Source organism: Misgurnus anguillicaudatus, chromosome 9, assembly GCF_027580225.2.
Source record: "Misgurnus anguillicaudatus chromosome 9, ASM2758022v2, whole genome shotgun sequence".
Taxonomy (NCBI): Eukaryota; Metazoa; Chordata; class Actinopteri; order Cypriniformes; family Cobitidae; genus Misgurnus; species Misgurnus anguillicaudatus.
Window position 1 is genome coordinate 18,171,426 of NC_073345.2, and position 14,764 is coordinate 18,186,189.

Genomic DNA, 14,764 nt, shown 5'->3' on the forward strand with positions numbered 1-14,764 from the left:
GATTACTATTACGGATCTAAATCACTTTAGAGGATTATTTACCCAATTAATGTCCAGGGACTAGGAGAGGAGTAACGACACCAGAGTCAGGGATCAGATTTACTGAATGTATTGATTGTTCAAATAATAAAATGAACAACTTATTCACAATGTTAATAAAACATGAATACTTCTCAAATAAAACAGCGTAGGCCTACGCAAAATAAACAATCAGTATAACAATAAACTTTGATTCAAGAAATACAATTATGTGATTGCAAATCAGGCAATGAGGTGGTGAAAATGAGAGTACTCAGTCTTTGCAAGTCTGAAGTGTCCCAAAAAGTCCACTTAACGCAAGGAGGGTACAGATTTGGTCAAATGTTAATCCTCATACGCGATGTCATCACATTGAAACTCAAACAGGTGGTTACATCCTCAGTCTGCATCCTTATTTGGTCCTGAGAGGCTTAATGTGAGGTGATATTAACAATGATGAATGTATCATCGTGTGCGACGGTGTTCCATAGGCGTGATGGGTGTGTGTAATATACACACTCAGCTGGATAAACGTGGATGAACGTGGTTCTGCAAATATACAAATTAACTCAATAAGTTTTCCAGCACGATTTGTACAATAAAGTGCTGCACCATTATCGTATCACTTGAGTAAACACGCGAGTCATTGCACATGTGATAAATAAATAATATAGCAACTAATCTTTACAACTGAACAGTCATCTTGTTAATGTTTCTAACAGAGTGTCAAGACAATGATTATTAAACTAAATAAAGTAAAACAAACACTTACAATCTGCAATGACGCACGTGATGGTATTCACCATACAAATCCACATATCTCTGGAGCGATCACACAACATCGGCCGCCCATCACATCTGAGAATGCCAAACTGCACACGATATGAATGCTCTATGGTTGTTCTATAACCGGATGGCTATAATTCACATTGAATCATGAATTTACAATAACAACACACACCGCATTTCTTCCTTCTCCTCCATTGCTGCGTATCTGATCTCGCGCTATTATCTGTCGAACTCGCGAGACTTAGGATAAACTCCGCCTACTCAGCAGACGCAATACTCAAACAGAGCACTGTACAACTATTATAATAATATGAACGTAACTTGAACATAGTCTTTTGTACAGCCGCCCCCAAATTTGGTATGCAAATTTGTCCTTAGTAAGGTCTAGGATGTACTGTCTGTGTCTGGGGGTAAAGCTGGCAACTCAATCAGCTTAACTACTGGTCTTGTGTATGTTTGATCTTTAACCTTGACAACCGCCGTTCTGATTCTACCATCTGAGCTGGGAATGACAGAAGAAACAGTGCCAACTTTCCATTGTGCTCTCGGAAGCTGTTCATCAACAATGAGTACTACAGTACCAACTGCAATGTTCTGTCTCTCACGGTGCCATTTCTGCCGTGATTGCAAAGTGGGCAGGAAGTCATGGACGAAATGCTTCCAAAAATGGTCACTAAGAACTTGACTATGTCTCCACCTTTTCTTGCTGAGTAATTCAGAATCTGAATAAACAACCTGAGGCAGAGAGGAGTCAGGCCGCCCCATCAGCAGGGAATTTGGCGTTACTGGATCGGGATCTGCTACGTCGCTAGAGACATAACCCAGAGGTCTGGAATTGAGAATACTTTCGACCTCAACCAAGACTGTTCTTAATACCTCCTCAGTAACGGTCTGAGCACCTAGGGTGGTTCTTAAGGCCGTCTTCACCGACCTCACCTCTCTTTCCCAAGATCCACCAAAATGAGGTGCACTGGGAGGATTGAACTGGAATCTGATTTGCTCCTTTGCTAGCTGATCTCTGAGGCTTGGCTGGATCTGGTGAAAGGTTTGCTCTAGCTCCTTAGCTCCACCCTTGAAATTGGTTCCCTGATCGGAGAGGAGCTCGTATGGCTTTCCCCTTCGAGCAACAAAACGCCTGAGAGACATCAAGAATGAATCGCCATCCATTTGATACAGCAGATCAAGATGTACAGCTCGAGTCGTGAGGCATTTGTATACAATTCCCCATCTCTTTTCCATGCGACGGCCTACCTTTACCATCAGTGGCCCAAAACAGTCCATCCCTGTTGAATAAAATGGGGGTTTGAATAATCTCAAACTTGACGAAGGTAGGTCTGCCATTCTTGGAACCATCGGCTTGCCTCTCCACTTTTTACAATCAAGACAACTGTGTTGATGCCTTTTGATCGCCTCTCTTCCTCGCAAAATCCAAAACTTGCGCCGTAACTCAGCGAATACTCGTTCAGCTCCTGGGTGGTGCAGTTGTGCATCATAGTGCTTGATTAGGAGCTTCACTACAGGATGGTTTGGAGACAGAACTATAGGGTGTAGGATTTCTTCACTCAACCCATGACACCTACGGAGTCGTCCTCCTACTTTAATCAAATCCAACTCTTTGTCATATTCAGGAGCAAGCTTAATCAGTCGGCTATGTGCAGGAATGTCCTTTCCATCTTTGAGCAGAGCAAATTCCTCTGGGAAATCGTGCATTTGGCATTGTCTCAGGATAGATAACTCTGCTTTCTGAAACTCATCTGCACTCAGTGAAACAGCCGCCCCGTGAAGGGATCGAGCTGTAGCCTCCAAAAATTCAGAATAGCTACTGAACTCCTGGGCGTCAGGCTCAGATTGCGATTCAGCCTCCTTCAATGATCCACAAAACACAGATTTCTTGAGTTCCTGATTTTCTTCAGAGACCTGACCTTCTGGTACCTTTGGCCAACAGCTACTAGGCTTTGTCAAAAAATCTGGACCTCGTTTCCATCGTGTTTCTTCGGCTAGCTGAACCAGAGACAACCCACGTGTGATATCATCCGCAGGATTGGATGCTGAATCAACATAGCGCCAAGCTCCCGGGTCGGACAACTCCTGAATTTCTGTGACTCTAACTCCCACGAATACTCTGTATCTGCACGAATCAGACTGCAGCCAGGTAAGAACCGTAGTCGAATCAGACCAGTATACAAATTGGTGGATATCTAAAGTCAGCTCTTTCTTCAAGACATCTCCCAGCTGTGCCCCGGTCAATGCAGCGCAAAGCTCCAAACGAGCGATGGAGATCTGTTTCCTTGGAGCGACTCGTGACCTTGCAGCCAGGAAGGAAACCTGCATGCTCTCGTGTTCGTCTTCAGAGCACAAGTATGCCACAGAGCCATACGCTTTTTCAGAAGCATCACAAAACACATGGACACTGCGGCTCTTAACTGGATGCTGAAGGCTGGCACTGTAACATCTTGGTAGGTGAATTTCCGACAAATGTGGTAGCTCGCTCTCCCACTGATGCCAAATGTCTAGTAGACCCGTCGGTAAATTAGGGTCATCCCATTCGCGTCGTTTGTCCCACAACAACTGCACGACACTCTTGGCTCTTGTGGTATACGGAATGAGATACCCAAGGGGGTCATAAAGCTTGGCTAGGGTGCGATAGATGTTCCGCATGGTAGTTTCACCCTTTTCCTTTTGGTACGGTTTGTATACCAATGTGTCAGATCTGCACTGCCATATCAATCCAAGGGCATTCTCTTGAGGGTTGGTCATTTCTTGACGGAGCCAGATATCACTACTACTCGACTTTAACTCAGCAGGAAGGTGACCAATAACCTCAGGGATGTTACTGGCCCATTGCCTCAGTTCAAATCCACCCTCCTTAAGATGACACTGCAATCGGTTTACCATCTGTACAGCTTGAGCTTCAGTTGGTACACTCTTGAGACAATTGTCAACATAGAAGTTGCGCTCCACAGTTTGACGTACTTCATCAGTAGCCTCAAGATCCACCTTTGCATGAGACTGAAGTGCATAAGTAGCACAACAAGGGCTACACGCAGTTCCGAATGGCAGGACTTGCCACTGATACACCACGGCAGGTTCTGATGTCCTCCCATGCCGCCACAGAAAGCGAAGGAATGGTTTATCCTCATCAAGTAGGCGGACTTGATGGAACATGCCCTTCACATCACTGGAGATGGCCACAGGATGTTCCCGAAAGCGGAGGAGTACCCCCAACAAGCTAGAACTTAACGTAGGACCGGGCAAAAGATGGTCATTCAGAGATTTACCCTGGAATTCGAAAGAACAATTGAAAACAATACGGTTCTTTGCATTGTGCTGAACCATATGATGTGGTATGTACCACGACTTGTAGCTCAGATCGTTCTCTGCAGATGTCAATGGGGTGACATAACCCGCGACCAGCAATTTCTGAATCTCCGATTCGTAAGCCTCAGCCATACTAGGATCTCTAGCTAGTTTTCTCTCTGTACTGCGTAACAGGGCCATGACTGCTTCCTTGGGTGCGTTCAGAGGAGGCGGCGACTCTTTCCAGAGTAGAGGTGTGGCGTACCTTTTGACACCATCCACATCAATCCTGATGGTTTTCTCCTCTAGGAGGTGAATAGCTTCTGCATCCTGTCGAGATCGACTAACAACTTTCTCAGATCGATATGGAAGAGTGTCTAACTTCCAAAGATTTTCAACCTGACGGAAAAGCTCATCCTCAGGAGAAAGACAGGAAATGAACAAACATTCTTGAGAATGCAAAGAAGGATTAAGGAGACTTGATGGGCCCTGTAAAGTCCAGCCAAGCTTTGTATGAACCGCTGCAGGGCCTCCAGGGGGACCAAGTCTCACGGGCTCCACAGGGGTTATCAAGTGAGGATAATCTGAACCAATAAGCAGCAAAGGCTGTGCTTCGTGGATGTCATTCAAGGGTAAATCACGGAGGTGACGATATCTACTTTGCAAATCAGCAATGGGGTAAGTATGTTGTACCAGAGCAAGCTCTTTTGCTGTGAATGCACCTTTGATAGAGTAAGATCTGTCAGGATTTGAGACAGGTGATATGGAGAAGGATACAGCTCTTCCATGAATAGTATGAACTTCCTGTCTCACCGTGCGCAAAGCCAAGTTTTCGACTTCACCTTGGAGGCCTAGACGTTGAGCAGCTTCATACAACAGGATAGTTCGCTCAGATCCGTCGTCTAGCACAGCATAAGTTTCAAGCGATTTATCACCATTTTGAAGGATCACTCGGCTTAACTTAAGCAACACCTGCTTACTACTTGCAGGTCGATCTAAGTACAAGGTCTGAGAAGAAGGCTCCATTGAATTTGCATCTTTCTGAAACGTCTTGATACTGCTTTTTCTCATTGCTTCTGAGCTGGAATTGACATCATGAAGGACATCAAGATGCCTTCGGTCACATCGCTTGCACTTTGCCTTCAGTGTACATTTGGCTGACAAATGCCCTCGACCACAGCGCCAACACCTATTGCCTGTTCTAATCCAACTTTCGATCTGCTCATTAGAGAGAAGTTTAAAGTTAGAGCACTGGTTCATATAGTGCTGAACTGTGTCACAGAATGGACAATACTTCTTAGGCTTGTCCTGTAGCCTGTCTGGATCTGTGGCCGTGGTCTTTGGATTCTCTACTGATGCTACTTTTTGCTCTCCTCCATGTAGAACAGTAGTCATCTTACGGGGCACAAAGCTAGTTCGCTTGTCTTTACGAGAGCTGTGTTTCTCCTGATCAGGATAGGTCCCATATTGAGTTCCCTCTACCTGGACGCGTACTTCGTATTCTAACCAGTCAGCGAAGTCGAGTAGCGTTGGAACCGGTGTCTGTAGTGGGTTAATGAATCTCTTAAAGTTAGCTCTTAGGTCGTACGGCAACTTAGCTAAGAGACGAGAAACGTGTGATCCACATTTCAGTTCAGTCCAACCTGTGCTACCTAACTGGTTCAACATCCCAACCAGTGCGCGGACGCGAAGGGCGAATGCCTTGAAAGACTTCACATCACCGCTCCTGATACTGGGCCCGTCCATCAGATTACCAATCCTTTGCAAAGCCAACTGATGCGGCTGGCCATACATATCAGTGAGCGCTCTCATTGTGTCGCTGAAGGGCGTACGGCTGTGACTATATGAGTCAGCGACAAGCAAAGCATCTTCCAACTTAAGATGATCCATAAGTATTTGGAACTTAAAGGACTCAGAAGCATCGTCAGGGAGGATGTTGGTTAATGCCAACTTAAGACGCGCGAACTCCCGGGGATCATCCCGACAGAAATCTGGGATTTTAGGAGTGGGTCCCCGATATTGCATGGATGAAGGACATAAGGCAGATGGAAGCTCAGACCGTCCCTGTGAATAGTAAGAATGGTTAGGTGGCAACGGTCTACTTTCTCGAATGCACTCTTGCCTCCAATCAAACGGAGAATGATCAAAATGATCCCTCTGAGTATACTCTGGTAAGTGTCTTTCACTCGAACAGCGATGGTAAGGATCATTTGCCGTCCGATGAACATCACGAGTTGACATGCGAGACTGTACAAAGGGAGAATCATCTGTATGACGATTATAATGATCAGACAGACTATGTTGCCTCAACGGAACGTTAGCATCATTCCCGTATCGTGGTGAATCACTTTTGCTGTTAAGAGGGTCATTATAAGAAGGAGTCGACATACCTGAACCAGACTGATTATCATTAAACCGACCAACTTTCTTCAAACTTTCTGTCAGCTCTTCAATGAGATCTCGGCCACCACGATCATGACCTGTGCGGAGTGATTCATCTCTAGATGGCACCAAAGGGGTGTGTTCAGGCTGGTTAGGATTACTGGTAGACTTTGGTGTGGATGACAACCCAACATCATCATTCGAAGGTCGCTGCACAGACAATGAACCCTGGGAAGCTAACACAGGAGAATTAGCAATCAGTTCCGATATGCGTTTCACATCTTGTCTCAAACGCATATTTTCCTCCCTCATTTCACGCATACAAGATAGCATTTCAGACTGCTCATCTGCAAACGCTAAACGGTTTTGAGAATAACTGACATCATAATCACGTAGATACGATGGCGGTCTAGTTATTCTACGTGGACGTACAACCTCTGGCTCTAAAGGCTCCTCCCTAGGCCTGGACATCATTGCTAAAGTGGTTATAGGGATCCGGCTCGAAGGACCATCAAATGTATTGAAGACTGTGTTATGCACTGATTACTATTACGGATCTAAATCACTTTAGAGGATTATTTACCCAATTAATGTCCAGGGACTAGGAGAGGAGTAACGACACCAGAGTCAGGGATCAGATTTACTGAATGTATTGATTGTTCAAATAATAAAATGAACAACTTATTCACAATGTTAATAAAACATGAATATTTCTCAAATAAAACAGCGTAGGCCTACGCAAAATAAACAATCAGTATAACAATAAACTTTGATTCAAGAAATACAATTATGTGATTGCAAATCAGGCAATGAGGTGGTGAAAATGAGAGTACTCAGTCTCACTGCATGAAAAGTGGGATTTTCGTCCCCGTAAGCGCCTGTAGGCTCCCGAAAATCTCCCTAATTTTCGGCAGCTTTCCTCAATTTACAGGCAGCGAGCGTCGCGTTCGTCTGTGTCACAAATTGTCGTAAACGAACCATGACGCAGATGGAGAGCCCCGCGGGGGTACGATGCCTCTAATTAGCATATGAATAGCAGCGAAACCTCTGCCGGCCAGGTAGAGCGTCTCTAGTCTAATTAGCATGTGAATAGCAGCGAAACTAGAGTAACTGCCCACTTGAATGTACTCACTCAGTATTGGCTGAAGCCACTACTTTTGAACGGGTAAAATCTCCCGTGAATGGTTGGCAGATTACTTCAGACCAATCGCGGGGGATTTTTCTTGTTTGAGGGGGGTGGCTTCGGCCAGTGCCGAGTGAGTAAATTCAAGTCGGGCCGTTACTCTAAAGAGGGGGGTTATTGGGCACCCTGGCTCATTATAAATGTAAACCCCAATAATAATAATAATAAATATATAATTTATGTGATATTAATTTTTTATATAATAATGTTATTGTGCTATGTACTTCATTATTCACACCATCAAGAAATATAAGAGAAAACAAAGAGGTTTATTTATAAACACACAGCTGTTTATTCAAAGAAAAAGCTTTAATTAGAAACACACAACTATGTACAAAGCAGCATAATGTCTCTTATGTTGTCCTCCAAACACGTCAAAAAGTGCCCAAGACATTCGGGAAAGATCCCTAAAAATCTTTTTCAAAGTTCTCAAGTGTTGAAAAAAGAAAAAGAAAACTCAAAAACGTTGTAAAAAGTCGCTTTTGCAGGCATATATGGTGAGTTCCCCTGTACTTTGGTATCGCCTCTAATCTGAATTGCAGCGTGGCACAAAGCTCGGAGAGTTCCAGGCTGCGAGAGGGCGGTGGCCGCACAATCCATCCAGACACCCCGTCAACAATGCCGTCTTCATCAGACATGAGATCTATGGTGGCGCACTTTCAAATGTCCATCTCACCCTCAGCCAGCACACTTCGTCTCGCTTCCAGCAACTGTAATATAATCAATAAAGACAATAAGTAACCCGAAAAATACTCACATTGACAAAAAACTGATCTAATATAATAAATCTTACCCTTTTTCTTCTGGATCGACTCCGAGCTAAACTTTTCGCATTTTCCGCCCGCGATGCGAGTTCAGGTTGTTTGTATCTGAAGCTCCGGCGAACCGACTCATAATACGTCTTACAGGCAAGCTGGAAAACAATTAAATGAGACTGGTATTAATAAACAGAGTCACGGTACAATTAAACAAGAAATGAGGAAAAACATTAGAAGTTATACTTACAAACAATGTCGTCATTCTCAGCAGTTAAATGTGGACTTGCTAAAATAGCCCCAACCAAATAGGAGGTCACGGCTTCGTTATGAGGCGACGTTAGTCTGTGAAAACAAAATGTGCGGGTTTAAGCTCGGATCTATTAACGTATCTATTTCCTTATACAAGAATAAAACCATATTCTTTAAATCGTAACGTTACCTTTGCTCTGGTTCAAAGCGCCTGCAGTGTGCCTCAGAGACGCCGTACAGCCTACTAAAAATTACAAGACAAAAACACCTCTAAGCAATAAAACACACAGCTTGGGCTACTTAAAAATATGCTTTTACATAAAATTATTCTTACCGCAATCTTGGGATTGTGCACCCGTCTTCTCTTCTTGGAGAGTTACAAACACCAAACCAAACATCGCTTAATGGTCCTCTTGTACTGCTGTGTGAGCCGTGGCCATGACCTCGCACGCGATTGGACGAAGGCGAGAAGCCTGTCGGGCTCCTCCAATCACACGCGAGGTTATTGATATAAGGAAAATCTTGTGAGACGTGCGCGCATGCGTATGATATAAACAACAAACGCGATGTGCCGGGAGCTCCATAGATATGTATAAAGGCTAGATGGCTCAAGGCGAAGTCCCTAACGGCATCACCTGGCGGCCATCTTAGGACAGGGCGCTCGCTCACTCGTAGCATTGAGTTTAATGGTGCATGTACTTTTAAATGACCATAACTTGCTCAATTTTCTACCGATTTTCAAACGGTTTGGGTTTTTACTCACGTTATTAACGTGGCTATAATTCTGGATGCTTTAACATGTTTCATGAATTTATTTTTAGTATAGGTATGCAGTGTCATAGGTACATCTTTGACGTTTATAACAAACCAAACCGTTTGAAAATCGGTAAAAAACTAAGCAAGCTATGGTCACTTAAAATTAACTGCATCACCAAAACTCAATGCCACGAGTGAGCGAGGGCCCCGTGGCAAGATGGCCGCCAAAATGCGGACGTTGCCCTCAATTGGCCAGCAGCGCGGACGAGCCATCTAGCCTTTATACATATCTATGATATAAACAACAAACGCGATGTGCTCTGTGTGATATCAACACAGTGTGCTATCAGTTGAAAGATGGAAGTCCCAAGACTGAAGAAACGACCTTGGCGCTTCTGTGAACATTGCAACACTGAACTGTGTCATACACAGTATTTTGACCACAGAAAGCGCTATTTCAAAAATGGAGTTTGGGAGAAAAAATCCAAAAGGACTACGTCAGGTCAGATAACGTACAGAGCCTGCTGCTATCCAGTCATGAACCCGCTGTGAGTGATGTCCTGTCATGTGTAAAGACCCGGAGGATAACTTTACTGGAGTTAGAGAGATTGGTGAAAGTGAAATGAAATCCGAGGACCCAGAAAAAAAGTGATTGAAGAATTTGAAGAAATGCACCCAGCGAATTGCAGTTAAGACAACGGTGAGCATAATTACATATTTTTATATAAGCTTGGCTTGCTTTACGTATGTTAACATTTTAAACAATACTAAAACATATCAACAAGTAAAATAAAATAAAATAAAATCAACAAGTTAAACAAAAACGTTTTGAGTATGCTATATCAAAAAGTAGCCATCCAGCATGTTTTATCTATTGTGGCATCCCTTGCTCACAAAAATGTTGGAGACCCCTGGTCTAGTTAAATGTGGTTGATTATCACTGTTGTTGTTATTTTAATAGTATAAATTAATTTATAATTAAATAGGAATATCGCGTTATAATGCATAACGGTATCTTCTGTTTGTTGTTTTTCAGACGAAACAGCAGATGACCAAAGCATTCATCTTTTCCTGGACATCTCCTGTTGTGTGGTAAGCATGAAATTACATTTGGATATACCAGTATAAAGTTCAGTACATGCTAATCCAGAGCTATAATGGGAAAACCTAACATGTTTCACCCACATTATTGTTTTCCACTCTCAAATTTCTGTTAGTTAACTAAAGTATAAACACACTTTATAAAGTATAAAAAAAAACTAAAATGAAGTTGAAGTGGATGAAGTTCCCACAAAGTACTTAACTGGTTCATTGCACTAAGATAAAGCTAGCTGTTTGAGATGCACATGATCTTTTCCAACTACAGTTTTCAAATCTTTTCATACTCAAATGGCCATATTGATGAGAAATGATTCATTATGTTCTTTTTAAATCTCAAATGACCATATTAACGATGGGGTTTTCAATCTCAAATGGCCGTATTCATGATGGACTTTTCAATCTCTAATGGTCTAATGGTGGTGCTCAGTATGTGCATTGCATGTGTTTTAAATATGTCCTTTAAATTTCTATAGGATGACTATGTGGATGAAGAGGGGGAAATCCTTGCTGAGGAGCAGAGTGAAGCCTATCCTCACATACAAGATGGGGAGGAGCATGGAAGTGATCAGTCCAGAAGTGAAAAAACAGAACACTTGTTGATGAAACTTTTGGCCATGATAAAATTGACTGGTATCCTCCGTGACGACTTCTTACAGTATGTGGTTTGTCCAAAATGTATGACAGTGTACATGCTTACTGAAACCTATGAGCGCAGACGGGATGGTACAAAGGTTTGCAGGACTTGTGGTCACATCCCGTTCTACAATCACCCACAGCAGAGGTCTGCATTAAGGAAGAAATATGGCTCTGCCTTGCTAAGAAAGGCTACATATTCGAGCGGTGAAGAGTATGTCCATCCAATACGTTCTTACTGTTACAAGAGTGTTGTGCAGTCTCTGGGAGGACTTGTTAAAAGACTTGGATTTGAAGAGAAATTAGATGAAAGGCGAAAGCGGGAACTGCCAAAGGGTGTGTTAGGAGATGTAAATGATGGACAAGTATGGCAGGATACCAGTATGTGAATTCAATAAACTGTAGTCATGCCACTATGCACAGTATTTGAGCTGTGATGTAATTGCACAAGTTACCTTGCTTCATTCCCATCCGGACAGACATTTTGTTGTTTGACATGTTGTTTGATGGTGTTTGCATAGAATGGACAAATTGAGCCTGATTAAAACTCTGTTAAAACAATTAAAATTGTTGAAATAAATAGTTTGGTGTATCTTTTTTTACCTAACATTGGTTATTGCTAATTTCATACAGAGTAATTAATATACACTGTTAGCCTGGAGAAATTGAATCTACTTAAAGGGATAGTTTAAAAATTATTAGGAAAAAATATTTTGAAAGTATTGTGATAAATGGTGAAGAAAAGTTTGATAAATGATTGTCATTAAACTTAAAGTTGATTTTGAATTACTCTGTCCACTTAGTTAACTGAGTTGAAAAAAAATATATTTTTAATTAATGTATAATTATAATTCTCTTAGTGTTATAAATGGTATTATAACACAAAACTCATGACTTAGTCAGTCATTAAATAAACTTGATTCTCCACTGAAACACAATACAATACAATGTGTTGTTTATGTCAATTAACACTGATCACCTGGGGACTTTCATTTACAAAAATGGTAATTTATCATTTTAAACTAAACAACATGAATAATATTAGAGCATAAACCTCTATGACATTTTAACAAATATTTAAGTAGTTAAAGTTCTTATTAGTTCTTAATTCTGTAAAAAAGCTTAAATAATCGTTATATTCTGAGACAAAGGATTATGGGTGTTCCTTACAACATTCACTTGAATGTTTTAGTTTAATTAATTTTATACACTTAAAAGTTAAATGAACTAAGATTTTTTAAGTAATGTCCATAACTCAAAATATTAAGTGATGTTTACATCATGAAGACAATGTGTTAACAGTCTAGCATACTTTAAAAATAAATAAATTCAAACTAAAATTTAAGAGTCTGTAATTTGGCTTTACTGATACCAAAGATTTTCTTAAAATCAAGGTTTAAAACCTCTCAGAATGTCACCTGAGTAAAACTCCCCCAGCTGCTACCCTGATTTGCATTTGTATAGCTCACAGCATGTTCATTTACATGTTAAAGCCTCCCCTAGAATTAGGGGAAGGGGGGACAACTTCCAAGCAAGACCCACGTCAACTTCTGACAACTTACGGCAGTTTTCGGTGTTGGCTGCAAATTGTCGTGCGCAGTCGTAAACTTGGAGTTTCACAGCAATCTACAGTGCCACATTCTGACGAAAATTCCACTTTTCATGCAGTGTCTTTGCAAGTCTAAAGTGTTCCAAAAAGTCCACTTAACGCAAGGAGGGTACAGATTTGGTCAAATGTTAATCCTCATACACGATGTCATCACATTGAAACTCAAACAGGTGGTTACATCCTCAGTCTGCATCCTTATTTGGTCCTGAGAGGCTTAATGTGAGGTGATATTAACAATGATGGGTGTGTGTAATATACACACTCAGCTGGATAAACGTGGATGAACGTGGTTCTGCAAATATACAAATTAACTCAATAAGTTTTCCAGCACGATTTGTACAATAAAGTGCTGCACCATTATCGTATCACTTGAGTGAACACGCGAGTCATTGCACATGTGATAAATAAATAATATAGCAACTAATCTTTACAATTGAACAGTCATCTTGTTAATGTATCTAACAGAGTGTCAAGACAATGATTATTAAACTAAATAAAGTAAAACAAACACTTACAATCTGCAATGACGCACGTGATGGTATTCACCATACAAATCCACATATCTCTGGAGCGATCACACAACATCGGCCGCCCATCACATCTGAGAATGCCAAACTGCACACGATATGAATGCTCTATGGTTGTTCTATAACCGGATGGCTATAATTCACATTGAATCATGAATTTACAATAACAACACACACCGCATTTCTTTCTTCTCCTCCATTGCTGCGTATCTGATCTCGCTCTATTATCTGTCGAACTCGCGAGACTTAGGATAAACTCCGCCTACTAAGCAGACGCAATACTCAAACAGAGCACTGTACAACTATTATAATAATATGAACGTAACTTGAACATAGTCTTTTGCACACTAGCAGAGAATGGTTACCAAAACTTAGTTACTAGGTTGTTCTTTGCCAAATTTTCTTGGTTGATAGAAGCACTGGGGACCCAATTATAGATCTTAAACATGGAAAATGTCAGATTTTCATGATATGTCCCCTTTAAGTACACTGTAAAAAATTAGCTGTAATTATGCAGCTGGTTGCCAATTACTTATTGTAGAAGATAAAGATTGAAAATGTTTCATGTTCATTTAACTTTGAAATAAAGTAAATAACTGTAAATAAATAACTGTAAAATCTACAGTAAGTCTGTGGCAGCCAGCTGCGAGTAATACTGTAATTTCTACAGAAATGATGGATATACAATTCTCTCGTTTTTAATGGTAATCACAAACTGTTGTTGTTTGGTTTAAACCATTGGTTCTCAAACTGGGAACAGCAAAATGGTGCCGGGGGCCCCATTACATTTTATAAAATACATGAATTTATCATACATTCTGTGTAATTAAACCTCAGAAGAATAAGCACTTTATTGTATAATTTAATATGTTTTGTTTAATTACATTTGTAAGTTTTAGAATGCTTTATGTCATACATTTTGTTTGGGTGGGGGGTTTTGGGTTGAAGGGATGCACAATACACAAGGGCGCATGCCGAAAAAGTTTCAGAACAACTGGTTTAAACAATTCTTATCAAGTTTCTGCTTAAAACAATCACTCCCTTAAAGTATTAAAATTCAGACACAGATGCTTTAACATATTGTGTGAAAGCAAATGTGTATCTGTGCAAGCAGCTGCCTGTTATGAATATTCAGATATACTGTATACATGTAAGTCTTCATCTCTTTTTTTTAAAGGTCTGACAGTTTTGCAAAAGATCTTGGACACTGCTGCAGAGAAGACGTGGCAAGTGACATCCATAAACTTTGACACTCTGACAGAAGCTGCATTCTTGAAAGTCATCCAAGATCTGGATAATAAGAAAGAGTACAAGATCATTCTGGACTGTGAGCTGGAGAGACTCAATTCCATCCTTAACCTGGTAAATACCTGATCAATTTGACACAAGCTTAAACTTTTAATGTATAGTGACGTATAGAACTCTCATCGCTGTTCACTTTCTGAACTGACAAGATCTGAAA

General features: G+C 41.2%; 2 protein-coding genes and 2 long non-coding RNA genes across 8 annotated transcripts in view; 2 read left to right on the plus strand and 2 right to left on the minus strand.

Annotated features, from left to right (window-relative positions):
- Window positions 1–14,764, plus strand: part of gria1b (glutamate receptor, ionotropic, AMPA 1b) — a 90,618-nt gene that overhangs the window by 24,804 nt on the left and 51,050 nt on the right. For all 4 annotated transcript variants that reach the window (XR_008637722.2, XR_008637723.2, XM_055179686.2 and 1 more), the window contains exon 4: window positions 14,480–14,664. Coding sequence is in view for 2 of the 4 variants with exons in the window: in XM_055179686.2 (XP_055035661.1) it covers window positions 14,480–14,664 (185 nt within the window). In the remaining 2 variants the exon portion in view is untranslated. The remainder of the gene's footprint in view (window positions 1–14,479; window positions 14,665–14,764) is intronic.
- LOC129422750 (uncharacterized) lies at window positions 94–13,521 on the minus strand. Of its 2 annotated transcripts, XM_073871240.1 has the most exons (3): window positions 13,291–13,521; window positions 791–6,722; window positions 94–567 (listed from the first exon to the last, which is right to left on the minus strand). In XM_073871240.1, exons 1-2 carry the CDS (start codon window positions 13,358–13,360, stop codon window positions 1,192–1,194), a joined length of 5,601 nt encoding a protein of 1,866 aa, XP_073727341.1. In that variant the 5' UTR covers window positions 13,361–13,521; the 3' UTR covers window positions 94–567; window positions 791–1,191. The 2 variants fall into 2 exon arrangements, with proteins under 2 accessions (XP_073727341.1, XP_073727340.1); XM_073871239.1 differs by lacking the exon at window positions 13,291–13,521 and having other exon boundaries at window positions 791–7,320.
- LOC129449091 (uncharacterized) lies at window positions 7,983–9,375 on the minus strand. Its single transcript, XR_012371104.1, has 5 exons — window positions 9,011–9,375; window positions 8,867–8,920; window positions 8,675–8,769; window positions 8,463–8,582; window positions 7,983–8,379 (listed from the first exon to the last, which is right to left on the minus strand). It is a non-coding gene; the product is annotated as an uncharacterized lncRNA (long non-coding RNA).
- Window positions 10,322–11,746, plus strand: LOC129445947 (uncharacterized). Its single transcript, XR_012371105.1, has 2 exons — window positions 10,322–10,524; window positions 11,007–11,746. It is a non-coding gene; the product is annotated as an uncharacterized lncRNA (long non-coding RNA).